The 23,296-nt window shown below is 33.6% G+C and overlaps 3 protein-coding genes across 3 annotated transcripts; 1 reads left to right on the forward strand and 2 right to left on the reverse strand.

Annotated features, from left to right (window-relative positions):
* Positions 1–2,143: 2,143 nt before the first annotated feature.
* LOC133305674 (subtilisin-like protease SBT1.5) lies at positions 2,144–4,669 on the reverse strand. Its single transcript, XM_061505911.1, has one exon. The coding sequence runs from the start codon at positions 4,667–4,669 to the stop codon at positions 2,321–2,323; it is 2,349 nt and encodes a 782-aa protein (XP_061361895.1). The 3' UTR covers positions 2,144–2,320.
* Positions 4,670–15,913: 11,244 nt separating this feature from the next.
* On the reverse strand, positions 15,914–16,733 carry LOC133305692 (FCS-Like Zinc finger 17-like). Its single transcript, XM_061505931.1, has 2 exons — positions 16,399–16,733; positions 15,914–16,206 (listed from the first exon to the last, which is right to left on the reverse strand). Exons 1-2 carry the CDS (start codon positions 16,677–16,679, stop codon positions 16,026–16,028), a joined length of 462 nt encoding a protein of 153 aa, XP_061361915.1. The 5' UTR covers positions 16,680–16,733; the 3' UTR covers positions 15,914–16,025.
* Positions 16,734–18,523: 1,790 nt separating this feature from the next.
* On the forward strand, positions 18,524–23,296 carry LOC133305675 (uncharacterized). The gene is made up of 8 exons (XM_061505912.1): positions 18,524–18,592; positions 20,507–21,043; positions 21,145–21,370; positions 21,476–21,899; positions 22,207–22,265; positions 22,362–22,576; positions 22,680–22,930; positions 22,972–23,296. The coding sequence occupies exons 1-8, from the start codon at positions 18,524–18,526 to the stop codon at positions 23,294–23,296; spliced, it is 2,106 nt and encodes a 701-aa protein (XP_061361896.1).

Here is a 23,296-nt window from a genome sequence, read left to right on the forward strand (position 1 = left end):
ATTGCCTGCATAAATGGATCTTGTTATTGTCTATTTTTTTGTATATAGAATAGGATAATTTTTATCTGATCGATGAACTATTTTACTCGATCATATTCTATTTTTTTACATTACAAACAAATTTAATATTTGGGCTTGTAAAAGTATCAAAGTTAAACAACTCTTTTTGGGGAGAATGTCATATTTATGGGCTTCAAACCAAACTACTTTGACAAAGAACTAGTAATCGTTGTCGGGCCAGGAAATTGTCTTAGGCCAGTTTTGTTGTCCAATAGCATCAGAATTTTCGTTTTTCAGTTTCTCAATTTCTTCTTTTTAAAAATGTTCTTTTTTAATCATTTTCTTAAGTCAGTAAATAATAAGGTTAATGTTGATTGCTATACACAATGACGATGTGCTCATAAAATTCTAAAGTAGCATTCATTTTCTTCTTCTCTTGGATCAGTGAGGCAAATCCTAACGGGCTATGGAGGGCCATGCAATCCTGTTAATGGGTGTAAGGTCTGCAGAACAGAAAGCATTGGATGCCTACTGCCAACTAGTTTCTTTGTTTGGGTTTGTATTATTCTTTTAACTCAAATAATTTTTTCCTCTTTTTTTATACATTAAAAAAATCAAGGGAGGGTTTATTATTTATCCCATTCTAAAGCATTATATAGGACTTATAGATGTTTATTGCACAAATATCCATAAATATTTAAGAGAAGAAATGTTTAAAGTTATAAAAGGAGATGTACATAATCAATTTAAGTAGATTTAAAAAAATATAGTTAAAAAATATTTCACATCATAAAAAAAGTGCATAAATTATTCAAAATAATTTAATTTTAAAACATGAGAAGTCAAGAATGACATGTATCATTTTATAAGAGAGAATATATTAAGAGATTTAACCACTGAGAATGAATTCTAATTTAATATATAGAAACAAATATATAGAGTACTTTTTACTTTAATTTTTTATTTTTTTGCATGCTCAGATTTTTTTATTTATTTTTTTAGAGAAAAAAAAACAGAAGACAAAGGGAGTGTGTTTACAGTTTTTAAGAAGAAAAAAGAAGAGGCCAAAGGGAAGCTAATGATGCATACACGACAAGCAGCTTAAAAAAGAATTTTCATAATCTTGTGCCACGGTTGGCACCAGTTTCTTTTCAACTGACCCTTTTTCCAGCTAAGACGCTTTGTTTGAACGTCTAAGTTAGCTTTTTGAATTAACCTTTATCAATTATCAGTGCGTCTTACATGACCAAATCTGTACATATAATTTTTCATTTATTGGTATTCTTACAAGGACTTCGGGAGCTAAAAGTTTATACTAGGAAGTAGGAACTTGACGTCAGCAATTTTTTGGTCTGTGTCTTATGTCAAAGTAAACTACCTGCATGTACTAGATATTGCAATGCAAAAATCATAGATGGATTGAAATAGCTATTGTATTAAATATAGATAATCCGTGTAAGACACTCTTTGGATATTGCTAATTAATCTGAATTCTATACTTGTTATTCATATTTTTTGAATTTGTACCATACAGATGAAACATTATAAGAATTCATTAAGTTATAGCCTTTTATTTTTTATTTACAATGACGTATAATACGCTAACTTCTGAAATATTGATATTTTTGGTTTAATTATATTTAAGATTTGTGCTAGAAATGATTTAGTAATACTTTATATTTATTAAGACTAGTGTCTCCTCTATCTTAAATATATCTTCTAGATTCTTATTTTAATAATTTAGGATATCCTCTATTACTTGCATCCTATTCCTTTATGCATGGTTTCAGTCCATCTGATAAATACTAGAGACAAGAAGACAATAAAATTGCACCAAATATTTTATGGATTTTGTCGTGTTTGTCATCATCAATTCATCATCGCATCCAAATATTTGGTTTTTCAACCAGCAAAGTTTCATTCAGCATAAAACATTACCATCTTTATGCACATGGGTTTACCAAATATTTGACTAAACAAAATATAAAAAAGTATTTAAGGATTCAACCAAATTACTGAAAAAGGAAGGGGAACTTTCCAATTTCCTTGTCCTTTTCTAAACACAAACATTTTCTGCAGACATTTCTTAATTTTACAACAAGAAATACTTGCTTTCATATCTTTCTTCTTTTTCTTCTTTTTTTTTATAATTTTTTCCCCTTTTTGGCAGTACCTTCATACTATTTCTTACAATCAACCTTCCACCAGTTCACAGAAATGGAAAGCATTCAGGAACACATTATCTATTATACATATAGAGCTAAAAGAGTTCCAAGATGGATAAAAGGCCAAAATTTCTACACACCCAAAACCCCAGACACTAATCCAGGGGCTGCTGCATTGTCACAACCAAGGGACTTGTGACAGTGTGCTTGCCATCAGACCAAACTATGGAACCAGTCTTCACACTAGAACTTCCAGGGGAAAGCTTAACTGCCCTAGTTTGCACCCTAACAAGAAAGTTCAACTTCTGACCCAACCTCCTGAAAGATAGGGTCTCTGGCTGCACTGAGACAACCATTTTTGCTGGTGGTCTAATGGTGACTTTGTACACTGAATTTGGGTCCCCAACATTGGTCACAGTTCTAATGAAGTGTGTAGACATTTTATGCTTACCATATTGTTGAAACACTGCAGACAAAGATGGGTAATTCAAATTCCCAGTATGTCCAGCCTTCTTTGCCCCACTACAATCTGCACCCTTCCTTGTGATCACTTGGATATTCCTAGTGGTATAATTTGAATTGCACAAGAAATCCACATAATCAAAACTAGAAATATCATAAATCAAGCCAGGGTCCATGGCCTTCTCAGGATGAACATGGCCAGCTCCATAATCAAAGACTGAGGAAACATTCCCAGTGGACTCATCCAACATAGTATCACCCCTATTATCCACAGTATAAGCAGTAGTCATCAATGCTGACCTAATAGCAGCAGGACTCCAATCAGGGTGTGCTGCTTTCAACAAAGCAGCCAAACCAGAAACATGAGGGCAAGCCATTGAAGTACCTGAAAGTATGTTAAACTCAGTCCTACGCAAATCAGAAGGAACCCCAGAAGGTCCAACTCTATCAGGCCAAGCTGCAAGAATGTTCAACCCTGGTGCTATAACATCAGGCTTCAAAATCTCAGGTGATTCAGGATTAGGCCCTCTAGCTGAAAAAGATGCCACCACAGGTGCTGGCCTAACACCAAGCCTAGTTCCCTTGAACACAATCCTAGCTGTTGGCGGTGACCGTGACTTAGCGGCCACCGCAACGTACTTCCTAATTTCATCGCCGCCGGTGGCACCGACGGCGGTGGCAGGAAGTACATGACAATCAGCTACCAACCCTTCACCATCAAACACCCCATTAGCCAAAATCATGCCAATTCCTCCAGATTTTTTCACAACTTCACCTTTATCAGCTCTTGAATTAATGCCTCTGTCACAAACAACAATCTTGCCCTTCACATACTTAGGATCCAACGAACCATCCAAGCAAAGTGAAGAAGAATAACCATCACCCCCACCTTGTTCAGTACCCGCATACACAATCGGGTACATCCGACCCGGAGTTAGACCCGGCCCACCATAAACACTAACCCCATTTATAACCTTGCCATTTCCAAGCTTCACATAAGCAGGGAAATCTCTGTCTATGGTTCCAGCACCAACCGTTGTCACCCAAGGTGCCACGTTGGTGACGGTGAGGCCGCCGGGACCGCCGTTTCCGGCGGAGGCTGAGACAAAAACGCCGGCGTTGGATGCCCCAAAAGCACCGATAGCAATGACGTCAAGGTAGTACGGCACCACCACACCTCCGACGCTAAGTGAGGCCACGTCGACGCCGTCGGCCACGGCGGCGTCGAACGCCGCGAGTATGTCGGAGTCGTAGCAGCCGCCGTTCCAGCAGACCTTGTACACGGCGAGCCTAGCCTTGGGAGCCATGCCGGCGGCAACCCCCTTGGCGTAGCCCAACGTGGACGCCGGCGACACGTACCTGCCGGCAGCGATGGACGCCGTGTGAGTGCCGTGGCCGTCGGAGTCCCGCGGCGAACGGTACTCCGTCGTCTCGTTCATCTTCCCGTTGGTGGACTCGTACCCGCCCGAGAAATACCGTGCTCCGATGAGTTTCCGGTTGCAGGAGCTCGCCGGAAAGTCTTTTCCGGCGACGCACCTGCCTTTCCATTTGGCGGGAATGGGACCAAGATCGCGGTCGTTGAAGCTCTGCCTCTCCGGCCAGATCCCAGTGTCGATAACTCCGATAACAAGATCCGACCCGAAATCAGTCTCGTGGAGCAACCCGGTTCTGTCAGCGGTTTTGAGACCGAGAAACTGAGGGGAACGCGTGGTGTGGAGTTGGCGAACTTGTTCTGGTATAAGGGTCATGATATGTGAGAGTGATTGGAGCTTCTGAGCCTCTAAAGGTGAGAGCTTTGCAGAGAAACCATGGAAAACGGTGTCGTATACATGAATAATAGGGTTTGTGGAAATGGTGGAGAGTGAGGACTCATACCAGTGCTTGTGGGTTGGGAAAATTGAAGGCTTTGCTTCATGTTGGACTTGGATTATGAAGGTTTTCTTATCTGGTTCTGAAGAAGAAGAAGAAGAAGGTAGTGGTGAGAATGTGGCAATGAAGAAGAGGAGTACAAGGGCGAGAGAGAAAGAGGAAGAAGGAGCCATTGAAATTTGAAGGACTCGTTGTGTTGTGAACAAAATTTAAAGGAGTTAAAGGAAGTGGTGTTGTGGATGTAGACGTGAGTGCATGGTTGTGTGACTGTACTGTGAGTGAAGGAAGGGAAGGTGATTAATTATTATTATTATTATGAGAGTGGTAGAAAGAAGAGGAGGAATAGTTAAGGGTTGTAGTACAAAAATGGTGCCTGTGGTTGTAGGATGCAAATTGCAAAGTGTTCAGAGTAGTGACTACTGACTAGTGAGGTATGACAGTAGCTGTAGTAGAGTTGTGTTGGGATGGGTTGGTTGTCGTGTAGTGTTCTTGGATTTGAAAATGTGAATCTTTTCCTAATTCTAATTGGGAATTTTTTTTTCTGTAGGTATCTTCATAAACTAGTGTTACAGTGTAAGAGTGTGACCATGTTTTATGTTTTATCTGCATGGACACACAGTAGACAACGTATATATGTTGTCCAGCTATTCAGATACGTTTACCAATGACATGTTTTACAATTTTATGAGATAAGTTATACTTATTATTATTATTATTATTTTTATTATCAACTTTGTTATTCTATATTAAAATTAAGGAAAAAATATTTATTTTTTTAAATGATACAACTTATATTATTTTACTCTCACAAAGACGTAGAACTCACACTTTTATATTATTTTGTTCACTCTTTCTCCTCCTTTATCTATCTCTTTCTCTCACTTAAAATGATACAATTTTACATTCATTAAAATGATATACATTTTCCCCTAAAATTAAATTGATGGTTGTAAAATAAATGAGAGTTGTTGATTTGATTTTAAAAATAAGAAATGGTAAGAAAAAAAATATAATAAGTATAATATCCTCCAATTTTATATGAGAAATTCAAAAACTTAAAAAAGGTTTTTTCTTTTATTCAAAATCAAATGAAGCTTGTCGCAAAAAAGATTAGTATTGTCCCCACTTGACTTGAAAGAAACAAGTTCAAATAATGTAACGAGTCTCTAACAAATAAAACAACGGTTTTACAAGAGTTATTGTGTAATTTTATAGAGATTCGTTTTGCGTGTCATAATTTTTTTTTTCTTCTAAAAATGTGAACTCCACAAAATATTGTGTCTGTAAAAAAATTTATTGTGTGATGTTAAATGACAAAATGTAAACTCCCATAAACAAAGGGTTTTACTTCTCTTATGTTGTACGAGAGAAGTTATCTCATGTTGTGAGATAAATTAAGTGGGGTTCACTAATTTTTTTTTAAAAAAAGAAAAAAATGACACGTCTTTTTATGTAAGTGTAAAATAAAAGAAGAGTCTTACGTGACATAAGAGTATAATTTCCCGTAAACAAATAACTTCATTAGTTCAGTGTCCATAACGAAAACTTTACAGCACTAGGTTGGTCCAAAATATTTAATTATTTGCACCAAGTTTTTATGACAGGCCAACCCTGAACTTGCATTGCTTGGCTTCTTCAATTAATGCTCCAATCAAGTGTGGCCCAGAATTGGGTACATGAATTACGTCACCCACCCATGCTGAGGGCAACCAAGACCCATCCTCTCTGTCAAATGCTTGACTTTCCACTGAATCCAAACAACCTATTTATATACACTCAAGTGTTCCATTTCACCCAAATGAAATTGAAACCGAAAATCCTCTTTCACCCAAAAGAAAGAAGAAAATCCACGTATGCCCGCATTCTTTTTCAAGCTATAGTCAAAGATAAAATGAAAAATGATGAGCAAGATTATACCTATTAGATTATTATTGAAGTAGTTTTTTTTTTTTTTAAATAAAAATCATTTATAGTTCGAGAAATTGTGTAACCTAGATATTTGAGTTATGTAGTTGTACTGGTTTTCAATTAGTATATAAGCGTGTTTGAATCTGGTTACCTTTCGATCCATTCATATAATCTCGTACAGATGATTCACAATAGACAAGAAAGATTAGTAATATACTAATCGTTGCCACTTTGTATGTTTGATTTATTAGAAAATAAAATATAAATAGTTTAAAAAATAACATAAATACTAAACAAACAATAACACAATAAATAACACAAAAAATCGAATTTTTATTATTCATTAAATTAAGTTACGAAATTTTGTTCGCAAAAAAAAAACCACGTCTCTCTATTTTTTGTTCAGTTTTATTGCACGTAAAAATGCATAACATAAAGAGTGTTATAAAAAAATATTTACATGAATTAGACAAGAAATACCCCAAATTTTTAGGCTTGCATATATATATATATATATATATATAAATAAAGAGAAAAGTGTTTGTCATTTTAAATGACATAAAGTTATGTCATTTTAACAGAGAGATAGACACAATTTTTTTTATTTAAATTTTAAATTATAAAAAACACTCACTTTCTCTCTTCCATGATTTCCATTTTTCTGTGTCTATCTCTCTCCTAAAATGACATAACTTATGTCATTTAAAATGACAAACATCAAACCCATATATATATATATATGTATGGAATTAACGTTTCTCTTATCATAAAAAATAAAATTATCTTTTACAATCTTAAAACAATATCGTTTTAGTATTTAGTAGAAAAAAATATTTTTTCTATGTATATATATTAATCATTAAACAGTTAATAATACAAAAACTTTGTTATATTACTCATCCACTTGTGAAATTCCTCCTTGTAAGAATTTATTTCATTTGGGTTCATAACATGTCCAACGTTTTCTAAGATATTGTGGCCATCAAAGTTTAATTTTATCTCCACAGAAACAACAGAGTTTTGAGTTGAAAATAACTACTAAGTTCTCATGGATGCAATACATGGAGGAATAGTCTAAGTAGTGATTGAAGCCAATTAGGTGGAACCCAAAGAAAAGGTTCAGCTTCGCATGCATGGTGGGGCCTGCTCGAACAACAGTTGTTGCTCACTGCTCAGCGAGTGTCATCATTGACATTTTGCAAGTGAAAGTGAAACTTAGATGGCGGGGCCTTTTGGCCATTAAATCAAACACTCTAACACGCATATTGTATTACATTTACATAATTTTAAAAATTTTTTATAACAAGTTTTATTTTATTTTTATACACTTATACTTTAATTTTATCGCATATCTTAAGTATAGGAGGTGTTATACTGTTATGCTTCGGAGAGAAGTGCATAAAGCTATTTTTTTCTAGAAATAAACACTATAGCATAATCATCATCATCTTCCTTGAATCGTGTTGATGGTGACCCCTCTTGCCAAGCTGTTGTTTTTCTTTAGACTCAAATCTTGATGATCTTAACTATTACAAGTTGCCTTGGTGGGGACCTAAAATTTCCCCGGCCCCGTGAATTTGAAACACTTGGACACTCGAAAATCCAAGTTATACTTTTTTTTTTTGTTGGAAATATTCTATCGGTTTATCGCTTCGCGATTAGTTCGATTCGGGGCGGGTCCAGGATGAAGGCTTTAAACCCCTCCCAAAGGTGGTACTGGGGAGATTCGAACACATGCCCTCACCCCCACCTGCTCAGCTCCCATGCGCCAACTGAGCTACCACCATTTGGTAATCCAAGTTATACTTTCTTTGCCTGTACAGTGAAAGGATAATTTGGATTTTATATCACTCTATTTCCAGTATAAAGGTTAATCAACGGGGGAAAAAAGCCAAAATATATTACCATGTAGGGAAAAGTGACCCATCTATTAGCATGGAATGGGGGGGGGGGGGGGGGGGGGGGGGGGAATTAGCCAAAATAGATTACAAGATAGGAAGAGAAATATTTTAAATTTAAAGTGCGTTGATGTTGAACTTGAGGCCCCATAACGATGTCCTAGGAAGAAAGTAAGAAAAGGAGGTAAAAGGAATCACCAAAAAAGAGAGGGGGAAAAAAATGATAAGATACCATGGCTGGTACTTAAATTACTAAATTATAGAAAACATGTGGGGTTTGCAATAGGAATGCAGATGCAATTATTAGGAATCTTGTAATTATGATCAGTATGGTTCAGAGGGGTGAAGTTTGGACCATTTTGCTAAGTTGAGTTTTAAAAATAAATAGAACCTTCGAATCTTAAGAGAAAAATCCTTGTTTGGGACATTACCTTACTCATATCGCTAATTAATCAAATATATTTCTTTTTATAATACAAGTTATTTAATAGCTTTATTAATTCCTATGTAATTACATACTTTAAAGTTTAAACCATAGATATTTTTAAAGGGTATATATAATTTTTCTCATGTTATGATAACATACATTTTCTAATTATACATAAAAAATTGTGCTAATATTTATTTATTTATTTATTTTTTTAAAAAAAGTGGGCTACACTTATTTTATATTTATGACATGAGATAACAAGTCTCATATCATATAAGACTTGTATTCCACTATTTTTAAATATTTAGAATAAATAAAAAAGCTTTTTGTAGGGTCAGAGAATCGGTAGTTAATTAAAGCTTTGTTCACGTTCATCTAAAAAGGTTGTGGTTATTTTAAATAAATTTTTAATGATGATTTTTGTATTATCAATAAAAAAGATTAAAATAAAGATTTTTCATTTCTCATGTCACAACATATGAAGTTATCTCTAGTAATATCAAAATTACGTCATTTTGAGGGTTGAGAGAATTAGTGAATTGTATTTTAGTAAAATTCATAGAAAAAAATAATCAAAATTCTTATAATATCCTTTATTAATTCTCTCAATCCTAAAATTACGTAATTTTGAAATTGCTGAAAATAACATTATTTCCAGTGATATGAGAAATATTTTTTTCTTAAAATAAAATGTTAAACAAAAAACAAAATGGTTAATATTTTATTCGGTAAGCAATTAAGATGAATTAATAAAAGATAATTGCTGCCCCCAATTTTTTTATCAAGAACTTTCTCATTCTCCCATTCTTTATCTTGTTTCTTGCTACCTTCCTTCAATTATTGCCTTCTAATCTTTTATTTACTTCAGCTAATCAGCCCCACGTTCTAAAAGTCATCATGGCAAAAAAGATCAGTTGTTTCTTCAATGAGTTAGACAAATATTTATGTTTAAACCAACCTTCTATGCCATTCAAATTGTAATGCCATAATACATTAGTTTGGTGCGTGCGCCATACCTGTATCTTGATTCACATTTATGTTTCTCCCAGGGAAAACAATGCCCCGCATAAGTACAGGCCATACATGTTTAACTTAGTAACTAAAATATTAATGGCAAGTTAAAAACTTTGTTCCTACAATTTTTAGTAATTTAAATTTTAGTCCCTATATTATTATTTTTAAATGTAAGTCCCTATAATTCTTTATTAATTGTGACTACTTAGATTATAATGCCATCAAATTTTGTCACTCAGAACAAAATTTCATGATAAAAATCGCAACGGAAAGAAATTATGAAGACTAAAAATTTAAAAAATACACAGAGAGACCGAAATTCAGATAATTGAAAGTTATAGGGATCCAATATTGAATTTAATCATAATTATATCGTGCTTTTTATTTCATAGGCCGATTTTAAAAATTAATATGCAAGCTTTTTAAATAAAAGTAAGAGAAAAAGGACTGTCCTTTTAAAGGACATGTGTCTAGACTCTAGACACTTATAACTATAGTTATAACGGTTAGTTTTTTCAGCAGTTACTGCAAATATGTTATCTGCAATAAGTCTAATACGACGTTATTTTGGGACGAAAATCATGGTATTTTTGTAATTTTAATTTATTTCAGGGTTATTATAGTCTTTATAATTATAATTATTTAATTTTTCAATCCAAAACGACGTCGTTTTGGGAGTAAATGCAGATAACTTATCTGCAGTAACTACATAAATATTGTTCTGTAGTTATAATATTAAAGTTGTATTTTTTCTTTCTTCAGAATTTGTTAGCTGACGTTAAAAATGAAAATAATGTAACTTTAATATTATAATTATATACTCCAAAAAATACATAATTATAAGTTTCTAAAAATACACAATTTGTGAAAGGACAACATTTTCCCTAAAACTAATCCCCGACATTGATTAGATAAAAGAGAATTTAGATTATCTCATGTGAAAAAGTAATCCTGTGGTCATGTTATTTGATTATAATCATTCGCTTTTAATGACATAAGAAAGAAAATTATATGATTTTTAAATGAATAATTGCGATCAAATAACATGACTACTTAATTTCTTTTAGGATTCAAATATGATAAAAGAGTACCATCCGCATTAATTAATCACAACTGTATAGATTGTAGCAGTTTGAAAGGTAGATAGTATATTTACATATAGTATCATAGTTATTTTTTATTTATAAACTATATGTATTTTTTGTGAGAGGTAATCCGTAATCCCGTTAGAGGCAGAATTATTTATATTATTGTGGGGTTAGTTTTTTCAAAAAAGATTTTTTGCATTCATAAAGATTTATACTCAATATTTTACTTAAGCAGAATAAAATATGTACTGCTTAAACTAATCTCTTTTGGTATAGTTTGATAGTTACTATACAACTCTTTGATTAACTCTAATATTTTTACTTCAATTTTTTGAAGAAATTAATTAAGGGAAAAATATTTCTGCAGTTAATGCAGATAAGTTATTTGCATTTATTCTTAAAATGATGTCGTTTTGCTATTAAAATCTTAAAAATTTATAAATATAAAGACTATTATAACCCTGAAATAAATTAAAATTACAAAAATACCATGATTTATGTCCAAAACAACGTCGTATTGAGTTTACTGCAAATAACTTATCTACAGTAACTACAGAAAAAGTAAACATTTAATTTCCCGCGACTTCCGGGATACAACAAAGTTATTATGTGACGAAAAATTTACTTGGGTTGTTGGGTTATTGAGGACTTGGATGTCTTCGTTTGATTTGCTAATGTACTTTTTAAAGGTTACAAATATATCATTTTATAAATTATATTATTAAGAAAGTTATACGTACAATATATTTTCGTTTATAATATTTTACAATCATATCTTAATTGTTAATTTTCGTCAATCAATGATTATTATTTATTGTAAATTAATAATTAATTAATGAGTTTGGTTTGTGAAAATAATAACCGTTGATTGACGAAAATTAATAGTTAAGATATGATTGTAAACAAAAATAGATCATAAGTATAACCTTCCTCTTATATTAATGTGTATATCTAAGAAAAATTTAAAGAAAATAATAATATTTATTATTAATTTTAAGTTAAAAAATATTATTTTTAGTTTTTAAATTTAAAGATATTGACTATTTATTTTTATTTAAAGCTTTTAAATTTTTTTTTTTGGTGAACTAAATTATTTATTTATATTTAAAGACACAAATTAAGAATTTATATTTAGCTTATTCTCTTTTGTTTGTTGACGTTTTGGTTTAAATGTAATTTGCACTTTCCACCTATTCTATCCACGTATTAATTAGAGGTGGGATCGCTTGATATCGATATCAAATTTAAAGTTTGGCATTTTATCTGAGAGTCTTTAAATTAAAAAAGATCAATGATATTACATGCTTATAAATCAAAATCGTTGATTTTTTTTTTCTCTAATGACTCTCAGATGAAGTGTCAAATTTAAAATTTGACACCAAAATTAAAAGATGCTCTCATTATTAATTAAGCTTCAAAGGTAAGAGTATCACTGTTCAACAACAAATCCAATAGATTGCCCTTTGGATTGACAGGCATATGGGTATGGGCCGCTTGGAGATCTGTAGAGGAGTCAACATTTTTGCATGGGAGTGTCATGGAACAATTTAATTCATCTAAACGGCTTCATCAATTAAAAATATTTGATATTTGATATTTCTTTAAATTTAAAATTTTTAACTTAAAAAAAATAATTTTTTAATTTTTTATGACTTTTATTTTATAACAGATATCCAAACAAACTTTGTAGTTAGAAAGAATTTTTTTCTTTATGAAAAAAGCAAATTTTAGAAGAAAAAAACTCATCCAAACAAATTCTTAATATCTTGAACTCTTTATCCCACTCTGCCACTCAGCTGGAATTTTTTTATTTATTTTAAAGCTGACTAATATTGTTTATACTTTATACGATTGAGAATGTAGACATTGGACAGGAAACATTGATCTCACCTCTTGGGTTCTCTTTTCACGTATTATTGGCTTTTTATTTTATAGGATCATTCTATATATTTTAGTTATTGAAATTCTATGATATAGTTAAGTATAAAGAAGACTCCACCAAATAAGTGGATTAATTGATAAAGACTTACTTCAGCTTAATTAGTGGTATACAAATTTGAATATGTAGGAACGTAGTTATGTTAAAACTTGATAGAGAAAACTTTGTTGTCCATGTAATCTTATCTGACTCGAGTTAGATTAATCGATGAACTGACGAATAATATAAAAAATACAAAATTAACAATAAACCTAATATTCAAAACAATACATTTGGATAATATATATATATATATAGTATAATAAAGTGGATGGGATAAATGGTGGTTTAAATAGAGTTGTAATGTTAATTTGTTGTGATGACTTTAATAAAAACATGTTTACAAAATCAATTATGAATTTTATTTTTATTTTTTGATTAATTAGGTGAAAATAAGATACAAGGGTGGTAAGATATTAACAAAATCAGTTATGAGTCTTATGACAAATAACAACCATCTTTATTCTTATCCTTAATAGCATATACCAGATTCTCAAACAAGTGCTAAGATCACAAAATCTACAACCCAAATTTTCAACCCCTAAAATTGTGGTTCAAATTCAAGCCTTAATTCGAACAAAGCGCAGAATGATTAAGAGCTAAAGGTTAAGTTTGGATAGAAAACAAAAATGAGGGTTCAGCTTTTTCGCCAGAGAGAAAAAAGAAAGGTGAGTGAAAACACAAAACGGAGAGATATACAAGAGTGAAAAATACACCGTTTCATTTCGTATCAATAGGACAAGTTAGAAAACGTGAATCAATAAACACCCACACAAAAGGGGACCAAAACAATATTGTTTTGACATACCCAAGTAAAACTTGTATTATACGTCTGACACAATTTTAATTGAAGTTTATATTGAGGTGTGTTCTTCCCTTTAATGTTGGTGGTTGAACACTCACCTCATTTATAGGTTCATAGCTCAATGTCTGACCAACCACCTTAATGATTGTTGCACATCTTATCACTGAAAGATTCTAGAATAAGGTGTAAGGCTACCCTCACCTTATATAAACACATGAAGACATTTGTAATATGTTAGCCTAGTTTTTGAGAGAAAAACTTCTGAAGAGAAGTTTGTAAGTGAGACCTCTTTGGAGAATAAGTTGTAACCACCATTGTTTGTGATTCTTAAATGTACCTCTAGTGTAATTGAGGAAGTTTGATCTCCTTGTAATCCGACTATTACATAGTAGAAGATTTTCTGGACTAGTGTCCCATGGTTTTTTACTCCTCTGCCTTAGGAGGGTTTTCCACTTTAAAAATCTGTTGTATTTCTCTCTCTTTCTCTCTCATTTCTACATTTTTCATTTCTCTACGTGTTGGCTAACCTAGTGACTTTAGGCCGACCTCCAAGCTCGATGTGTCAACTTGAACTTTGCTTTCGCTCTTATTGAGGGATTCCATCCCAACAGTAATATAAGAACTCGAGTTTCAAAGGGTTCTGAAGGAGACGAGATAGAGACTAGTGGTATTGCTTATGTCAGAGATCAAGAAAGTGAAAGAAAAAAGCAACCGCTACGTGACCTTCTCGAAACGCAAACAATATTGTCCAATCCCACTCCAATTTTTTTAGAAATCATGATTATTTTCTAAAAAAAAATAAGTTAAAAATCAAATATTTTTTTAAAATTTCAATTTTATCCAATCTCACTCGAACTACTTCCATCTCACTTTCTCTACTAACATCACACATCCTTTTTAGTAATTATATATATATAAATTGCTTATTAATTTTAACATCTAAATCATTTTTTATTTAAAAATAATTTTTATATATTCATTCAAATATAAAATAATTTTTATATATTCATTCAAATATAAAATAATTTTTAACTTTTATAAAAAGTCAATTTTTTTTAAAAGCACTTCAAATGCGCCTTAAAAGAATCAAAAAGATATAATTGCGAATAGAAAAAGAAGAAGGAAGAATGAGCATGTGGTAATAAAAGGGATATTCATACCATATTTTCGGACAATATTTGTCCGAAAACTTTTTCTCATTGTATTCTCGAACCTTCCACTTTTCTTTGTCTTTTGGATATCAATGGATTCATCATCCTTCGAAGCATTTTCCTTTATCATCCTAGTTATCTCCAATCACAATAAAATCATTATAAACATGTCAACAAAAGAATTTTGTTGTTGTTGATTGTAATATATATATATTTTAATTATTAGATAAGATATATTCAATTTAATAACCCTTTTAATCTTCTTGGGTTTTTTTATCATTGGTCAAAGCTTTTTGTCCAATATAAAAAATGTGAATGGTCAATCTTTATCATCATTTAGTATGGAACTAGTCCTGCATGCACTGTGTACCAGACTATTCTTGTGCATAGTATGTGCGGAATTAATTCCGCACTAACACCGTACGTGTTCAGTGTTAGACATGTCTATGTGTGGCAGACAGTGGCACACCATTTTCGTGTGGTAGTGATTGAGGTGGAAGAAGATCACGTACTGCTAGGGACTGGTCTTCATTTGTTTTTCTTTTCCAATTAAAGAGGGGGTGGGGGATGAGTAATTGTTTGAAGACTCTAGCTGTAAGCATAACACAGGTAGGAAAAGAGTATTTCCATTTGTTCGAAAAAAATCTATTTATTTTATTCAAATTGATATGTAACTAAAAGTTATACGTGAGACAAAGTGGACCAGCAATTTTTTTTTTTTTTTAAAATAAAGCAATTTAGTAGAATTGGACGCAAGAACCTTCCAAATATTGATGGCAAAATATCTTCAACCCATCCAAAGTTAATTAAATGCAGCAGTGTCCTTAGATTCCTGAGTCTCATTTATTTAATCAGACACAATGGGCAGAAAAGAGATATGATACTTATTACTGAATTTGAAGCGCAAGGAAATTAAACATAGTGTGAAAAATCTTCCATATGACCTTATCTATTATATTGCATGTATATGCAAGAAAATTATAGTCCAGTCTCCGCCATAAATAATGAATTAACATAATTAAATCGTCCAAATTTTGATAAAATTCAAGGATAATTGTTTGATAAATTAAAATGGTAGGAACACCCTTTTATCTAGAGACAATAAATATGTCACATCAGAAAAATTCTTGACTATATAAGATTTTTCATAAACAATACTTGTATCTTCCATCTTTTAGTTGGGATCCATACTTATCAAGCTAAGCTATTTTGAGCAAAGTGAAGGGATTCAGAGAGACCCTCTTTACAAAATTATTGTCAGTGCCTTTGATTACATGAAAAAGGTTTAGACTTTAGATTCAAGTCTCTGTAACGTGCCTTATTACAACATTGCCTATAAGATGCCACAATTTGTTTTGTAGAGCTCTCTAATTCTCTCATCTCATCCAAAACTATTTGTCTGTTGCGGCACTCTATACTGCAGAAACCTTGATCTCCCCTGCATAACAACCATATCCAAGTTTTGTTAGGAAATAAAACATACCCAGTTATTTATAATTATCTCATTTTTCTTAGGGGATTAATTAGGTAGCTTAAACAGTGAATTATCCAAGATATGTCAAGTTTTAACAGAAAATAATCCTCCATTTGTAAGTAACTATCTCCAAGTAGAAGAAGAGTTTAGCAATACCTGTACATGTAGATATCTTTGTCTGGCCTTAGCTGCTTATTGCATAGGTTGCAAGCTTTAAGGAAGCAAAAGTCTATAGGGATGGTTTGGTTTGTATTTCTAACTGCAGATTTCACAAGAACATTTGATTTGGTCTTAGAATTTGTAATTTGGGTGAGAACCCTTAGACCAACATTCATATGGGTACTCTGAATTGAGCTTATATGTTTTCTTCTTCTTTTGTTCAGCTGCTTCCCTTCTTGTGATTCCACCTTGAAGGGACTCATGAACTTTGGAAACATCGTAAGCTTTGAGAGGGAAATACAGAGGGTGATTGAATAGAGTAGAAAGAAAAGAATTTGGTGAGTTCTGTGAAAGAAAGCTGTGATGTATATTTAAAGGAAGCATACCCCATGATGAAGACATCACTCATGTTTTACTCTGTTTAACCCCTTATGCACTTCATAACACGTGCCACAATACAAAATATATATATTTTTATCCGAGATTGATGAAACCTTTGATAGGCATTTGCATGCTTTTTTTTCCAATGGTCAAAATTAAAAGGAAACAAGAGTGAAAATAATAATAATAAAGTAGTGAAATAATGCTTGATGTCCCCTTTCAGCAGCTTATATTATTGCTCATTTGGGCCACACGGTGAAGTAACGCGGACAGAGATTTATTTTTATGATTTTCAATATGTACACATGGAACTTGTGGTACAGAGAACCACTATGAGTTATCATGATGCTAAATATAAAGAATCACTTTAACTTAAAATTTTAAGATATTAGGTAAGAGTTTTTTTAATAATGTATATTATTCTTTAATATATTGTCTCAAGTAACAGTCTTTTGTGTTTGAAACATAGATATTTCATAGGCTCAATTTTTATTTTTGTTTTTGCTTTACTTTATACTTATTTAATTTCACAAGTAGAGAATGTGAGAATCGAACTCTAATCTTGTTGTGCAGTGTTAGAAAATAATACAAACCATTAAAAAATGACTTAATCTAATATCTTAAAGTTTTGGATTGAAGTGGTTCTTCACATTATATCAAAGCTTTAGTGATCACAAGATTACGAGTTCGATTCTCTCTGTCTCTACTTGTGGAATTAAATAAGTATAAAGTAAAACAAAAATAAAAATTGGACCTATGAAATATCTACATTTCAAGAACAAAAGACTCTTACTAGAGGGGTATGTTAGAGAATAATATAAATTATTAAAAAGATTCTTATCCAATACTTTAAAATTTTAGATTGATGTAGTTGTTTATATATTAAGCAACATGATAACTCATAGTGAACAAAAAAATATGTTATAAAAGTGGTGTCGGAAATATACTGTAATGTGTCACCGCTCCACATCGCAAATTTTATTCGTAGTATATAATTATAATTGTTATCGAAAACAAAGTAAATTTGTCATCAGTACTATATGATTCTTTACATTTATAAAGGGACACGCCAAATTTTATAAGGGGGAGACGCATATTATTAAGTACTCTTACTTTACTAGAAGAGTATCCATTTCTGAATAAGACATGACATAAAATATAGGCCAAGATTCCATTTTTGGTGTTGGGTTCGCGGCACATTTGCCTTTGGAGTCCGAACAAAGTTGCAGAGATATTCCTTGTTCTCTAACCACAACATGTCACGAGAAAAATAGCATAGGCAATTGTGCTTGGGTGAATAGATAGATGCTCGAGAGATGGGATCCAAGTGTCACCCATTAAGTAGAGAGGATGAAAATCTCTTAGATAGTGTTTGGTTGGGGGGAAGTGAAAATTTTGATGGCTAACTGCATCTGGGTATCTGTCATAACCACGTTTGGTTGAAGGTTTTCAGTTGATTTTCCCATCTAAGAGTGTTGGCTAGCAAACGAGGAAGACAACCAAAAATTGGAGAAGGGCACTGTTGAGAAACCCGTTTCAACATGTGGAATTGCTCTTCAAAACCGGATAAATGAAAAAGGTGATGAAATGCATGACAAGTTTACCCCTGCTTCTTATCCACACGTGAGCTTGTGATATGCGTGGACTACCCGGCACCATATATCATTCTGACAAAGTTGAGATGCGAGCTTGAGGGGTGTAACATTCATCAGTTGTCGCGACAGCCACAATCGAAGTGAAGATGTCGTCCGTCTACCACCGAAACCCAAGCATGACTGATGAAACGAAGATGGCTATGATCGGATGTCAGGTAATGGTAAATAAACTGAGTTTTGGAATAATCTTTTGTTTCGTTTTTGTGTATAGTGTTAGCGTTGTTTATCAAAATAATTTCCCTTCCATGTGGTAGCACCTTCTATTTGCGTAGCTGGTCGAAGACGTGTCCCGAACCCGTCGTAGAAGTTGGTCGTTTCCAAACCGCCTTATTTGGTGAGGTACAGAGAACGTTGAAATAAGGGTGCTGTTCTTTTGTGACTGTCTTGGTAACACTGTTCCGGTAAGCTTATTTGTTGGACTCATCCTCTGTTTTTAAGTTGTCGTTCATTGTTGCAAACACAAAATGGAAGTGTCCACACACCTTTGTCTTTGTTCTGGTTGTGCTTGTGATTATGAAAGTAAGAATGGAGATGGAATGATGTGCTCTGTATCAGATTTTTGACTGTGCAAGGATGTTGTCTTATACGGATTCAACAAAATGATGAGGGTCAGTTTCAGTAGCAGTTATGGGTGTCAGCTTTTGTTCACACCACGGGTATTTAGTTAGATAGAAATTTTATATTTTAAACAACTTGTAATTAAATGGTAACATAGTTGAATGCAGTGGTAACATAGTTGTATGCAGTGGTAAATTTTATCTTTAGAAACCAGAGTGTTCATGCTAATTTAATTCAGTTTTAGTTCTCTATCAATGTCCTAATAAAAATAAATTAAATTGAATCCCACTATTTAACTGAAGCAGGACACCATGGGTTTGGCCAATTCATAAGCAATAACTGGAGGATACCGCAAAATAAAAAAGCTCCATGCATGAACTGAGAAAATAACAAATATTCTATGTTATCCATTAATGATATCATATTCATACCCTCAAATATGAGTTTGTAGCATTGTTTCAATTTTCGAAGATGTGATTCAAACTAGTTACTAGTTAGTTGAACAGGTTGAATTGTAAAACTATAATGCATCTAATTTGAATAAGCAGTAATTTAATTATAAATGAAACCTACTTAAAGTAACTTAACCAAGAAACGAAAGTTTCATCAGTTTAATTTAATCACTTGTTGAATGGTGGAAGGACCCTTGAATTGGAGGGCACAGTTTCTGTTGCATCTGCGCATTAATGATCCCATAACCCAGGAAGCATTGAAGAATAAGGTAGAAGATAAAGATAAGGTCAGTGACAGTTGTAAACATTGTTATTGGTCAGCAAAAACTCGCTCCATATCTCAATTTCCCAGGAATCCAAAAAAATACACTACTCTACCCAAACAGCCCCTAATAAGTTACTTTGTAAGCATAAGTAGCAAGCACCCTCTCCAAGGATGTTGAGGCATTAATAAAGGTTGTCTAGGCTCACACTTTCAAGTTTCACAGAGGTAACAAGAGCTTACCTAAAGCCTAAAGCAGCACAACTTTTCTTTTTCTCTCATATAGCCGAATGAGCTTGACTTTGTTACAATAATATTAGTTTGAGAGAGGATAAGGTTGCAGATCCTTAAGGTAGATTGAAGTCAATCGTCCATCACCACCTCTCCCAATCAAGATGCAGCCTTTCACAGATATTGAAAAAAAAACAAAACCATTTATAAGTTTTTATGTATATGCACTGCATCTGCAACTGAGTGATAAATTTGGCAGCAGCCTCAGCCTGTAAATTTCTTCCCTCTTCTTAATAGTGCTGCTATGATGGGACTTGCTCTCACTATGTTTTATTACCTGTTACTTGATTGTTTTCTCCTATGGTTTTTCAAAACTGCACTAAATATTTTTTTGTTTTAAATTTTTAATGGTTTTGATATGCTGCCTTTTAGTGTTGTGTTATGCTCCACACTAGTATGTTCTGGTTGATCTCAAATACAGCCCCCTGCTATGTCCATAGTTGATGGTACATGATATTTGTTATGATAAAAAATTATGTGAATAATTTTGTTATTTTGTGTCTTAGATTGTGGCAATGAACAATGGAATGGAAGTTAGTGTCGTTGTTGTACTGATTGCTCATCTGGAGTGTATGCAACAATTGATTTTGTTGTTATTCAGTATTTGTGCTATTGTGGGATTACACCGTAACGATATGAGGAGAAATAGAAGGAGGAGAGTATCAGGTAACATCTTTAGTAGGGCTAGGGTTAGGGAAGTCAACTTCCATAGAATAGTCCATGTAAGTGACAGGGCTTGTATTGAGAATACAAGGATGGACAGAAGGTGTTTCCATAAACTGTGTTGGTTGGTGAAAACTGTTGGGGGGCTGGAGCCGACTAGACATATGGGTGTTGAAGAGATGGTCTCAATTTTTCTACACATTTTAGCACACGATGTGAAGAATAGGATAATTAAAAGACAGTTCATGCGATCTGGTGAGACCATTAGTAGACAGTTCTCCAAGGTGTTGCTATCTGTCATACGATGTCATACACTTTTATTTAAACGACCAGAACCAGTTCCAGAGAACTCGACTGATGAGAAGTGGAAGTGGTTCAAGGTCAGAAATTTCTTTATGTACTGTTACATTTAAACCTACGTAAGCTGATGTCCATGTATTTGGAATTGTGGTTAATAATTTTTTAGTTGGTTAATTATTAGCTTTGTTTGGGAGCACTAGATGGGACACACATCAAGGTCTATCCCTTGCAAGCCGACAAGCCTAGATACCGGACTAGGAAGGGTGAGATAGCAACCAATGTGTTGGGGGTTTGTTCCCAAGATGGTCAGTTTATTTATGTTTTGCCTGGATGGGAGGGTTCAGCTGCAGACTCAAGGGTACTCAGAGATGCCATCTCTCGTCCGAACGGTTTAAGGGTCCCTAAAGGTAATATGCTTACATAATTTATGTGCATGGAGTGTATTGTAAGCGAACTATAAATTTTTCCTTTGCTATTTTGACTAACTGTTGGATGTTATTTGAATGTTTCAGGGTACTATTACTTGTGCGATGCTGGTTACATGAATGGTGAAGGTTTCCTCACTCCGTATAGAGGTCAGAGATATCATCTAAGTGAATGGAGACATGGGGCACACCCAAGAACCCCACAAGAATTCTTTAATATGAAGCACTCTTCCGCAAGGAATGTCATAGAAAGATGCTTTGGAATGCTGAAGGGTCGTTGGGCTATTGTGCGATCAAAGTCTTTCTATCCGGTTAATGTTCAATGCCGAATAATTATCGCATGTTGCTTGCTTCATAATCATATACGAAAAGAAATGGTTGTGGATCCTCTAGACGATGAAGAAGTGGATCAAATGCAAATTGATGCTGATGTTGGAGGAAATGACTTCATCACTCACATAGAGTCTTCTAATGCATGGACTGGTTCGAGGGATCAAATGGCGAATCATATGTTCAATACATGGAGGAATCACGTTTGATTTCGTATTTTAGTGCTGAGTTTGAAAAAGATAGTTGTATGTATACTAAGTGTCATTTGTGGACATAAAATCCGAATGACAGGAACATGTGATTATTTCCTGCCATGTTATGTAATAGACCGCTTATTTTAATATTTCGTATTTACAACATGGAAAATGCTCTTTTGCTATATTTCGGTGACCGTAAATGCAAATGTCTTCCATCTTATAGAGTTTTTTGCTATATTTATTCCCACTATATTCATGAATCTTCTTTGTATGTTTTTTCCTGTATAACAGATATTCCAATACAGCACCTGGCACCATGGCTGAAGACAGCCAGCAGTCAACTAAACGCAGTAATCATACATGGACTGCAGAAGAGGATAAAGTCCTCGTAGAGTGTCTTAATGAATTAACCATATGTTGGAAATGAGACAACGACTTTAAAACAGGTTATTCCAGTGTTGTAGAGAAGATGATGCATCGCAAGATACCAGGATGTTCTTTGCGAGCTAGCCCTCACATCACTTCTAGGGTGAAACTGATGAAGAAACAATATAATGCCATCGCTGAAATGGTCGGTCCTAATGGTGGGAGTGGCTTCGGTTGGAACGATGCCAAGAAAATGATAGATGTTGAGAAGCAAATATTTGATGACTGGGTGAAGGTAAAGAAATCTCCAATCTTATTTATTATTTCATTACCTAACTTAATGCACCATTCATTGACACTGACATTTATTGTTTCATTGTTGTGTGTAATTTGTGTAGTCTCATCCCAATGCTAAGGGTCTTTACAACAAGCCATTCCCGCACTATGATGTTTTGGGAACTATCTTTGGCAAGGATGTTGCGACGGGATCTTATGCAGTGGGTGCAGACGATGTAATACACCAAATGGAACGAGATCCTGCCTTGTATGGTGACAGTGGGACCCCTTTCGAAGATTACCTAGACCTCACTGGTGACTATATCCCCACTCCTCTAGAAGATCCTCCTATGCCTGACATCCCAGCGAAGAGGTAGTGGCCCCAGGTAGTCTGGTTTCAACTGTTACTGCCAGAAAGGGTAAGAAAAGGCAAAGGAGTGAAGATTCTTTCGTTGTTGAAATGGTTGATGTCATGAAAGATCTAACTCACATATTTAGCAAATCATCTGACAGCATTGACAAATTGGTGTCCTGCTTTCAACACCAAGCTGACGGAAGTAATAGGCGAATGTCAATTATGGATGAGATCGAGAAATATGATTACTTGACTAGCCCTCAGATGGTTCTCATAGGTGTGCAGTTGGGTAGGGACAGAGATTTGACGGATATCTTCATGCAATGCAGTGACGAAAAACGAAAGCACATATTGGCTGGGTTGTTGACTAGCTTTGATCAATAG

This window comes from Gastrolobium bilobum, unplaced genomic scaffold (assembly GCF_033153095.1).
Source record: "Gastrolobium bilobum isolate Gb01-03AN ecotype WA unplaced genomic scaffold, APGP_CSIRO_Gbil_v1 utg7702, whole genome shotgun sequence".
Taxonomy (NCBI): domain Eukaryota; kingdom Viridiplantae; phylum Streptophyta; class Magnoliopsida; order Fabales; family Fabaceae; genus Gastrolobium; species Gastrolobium bilobum.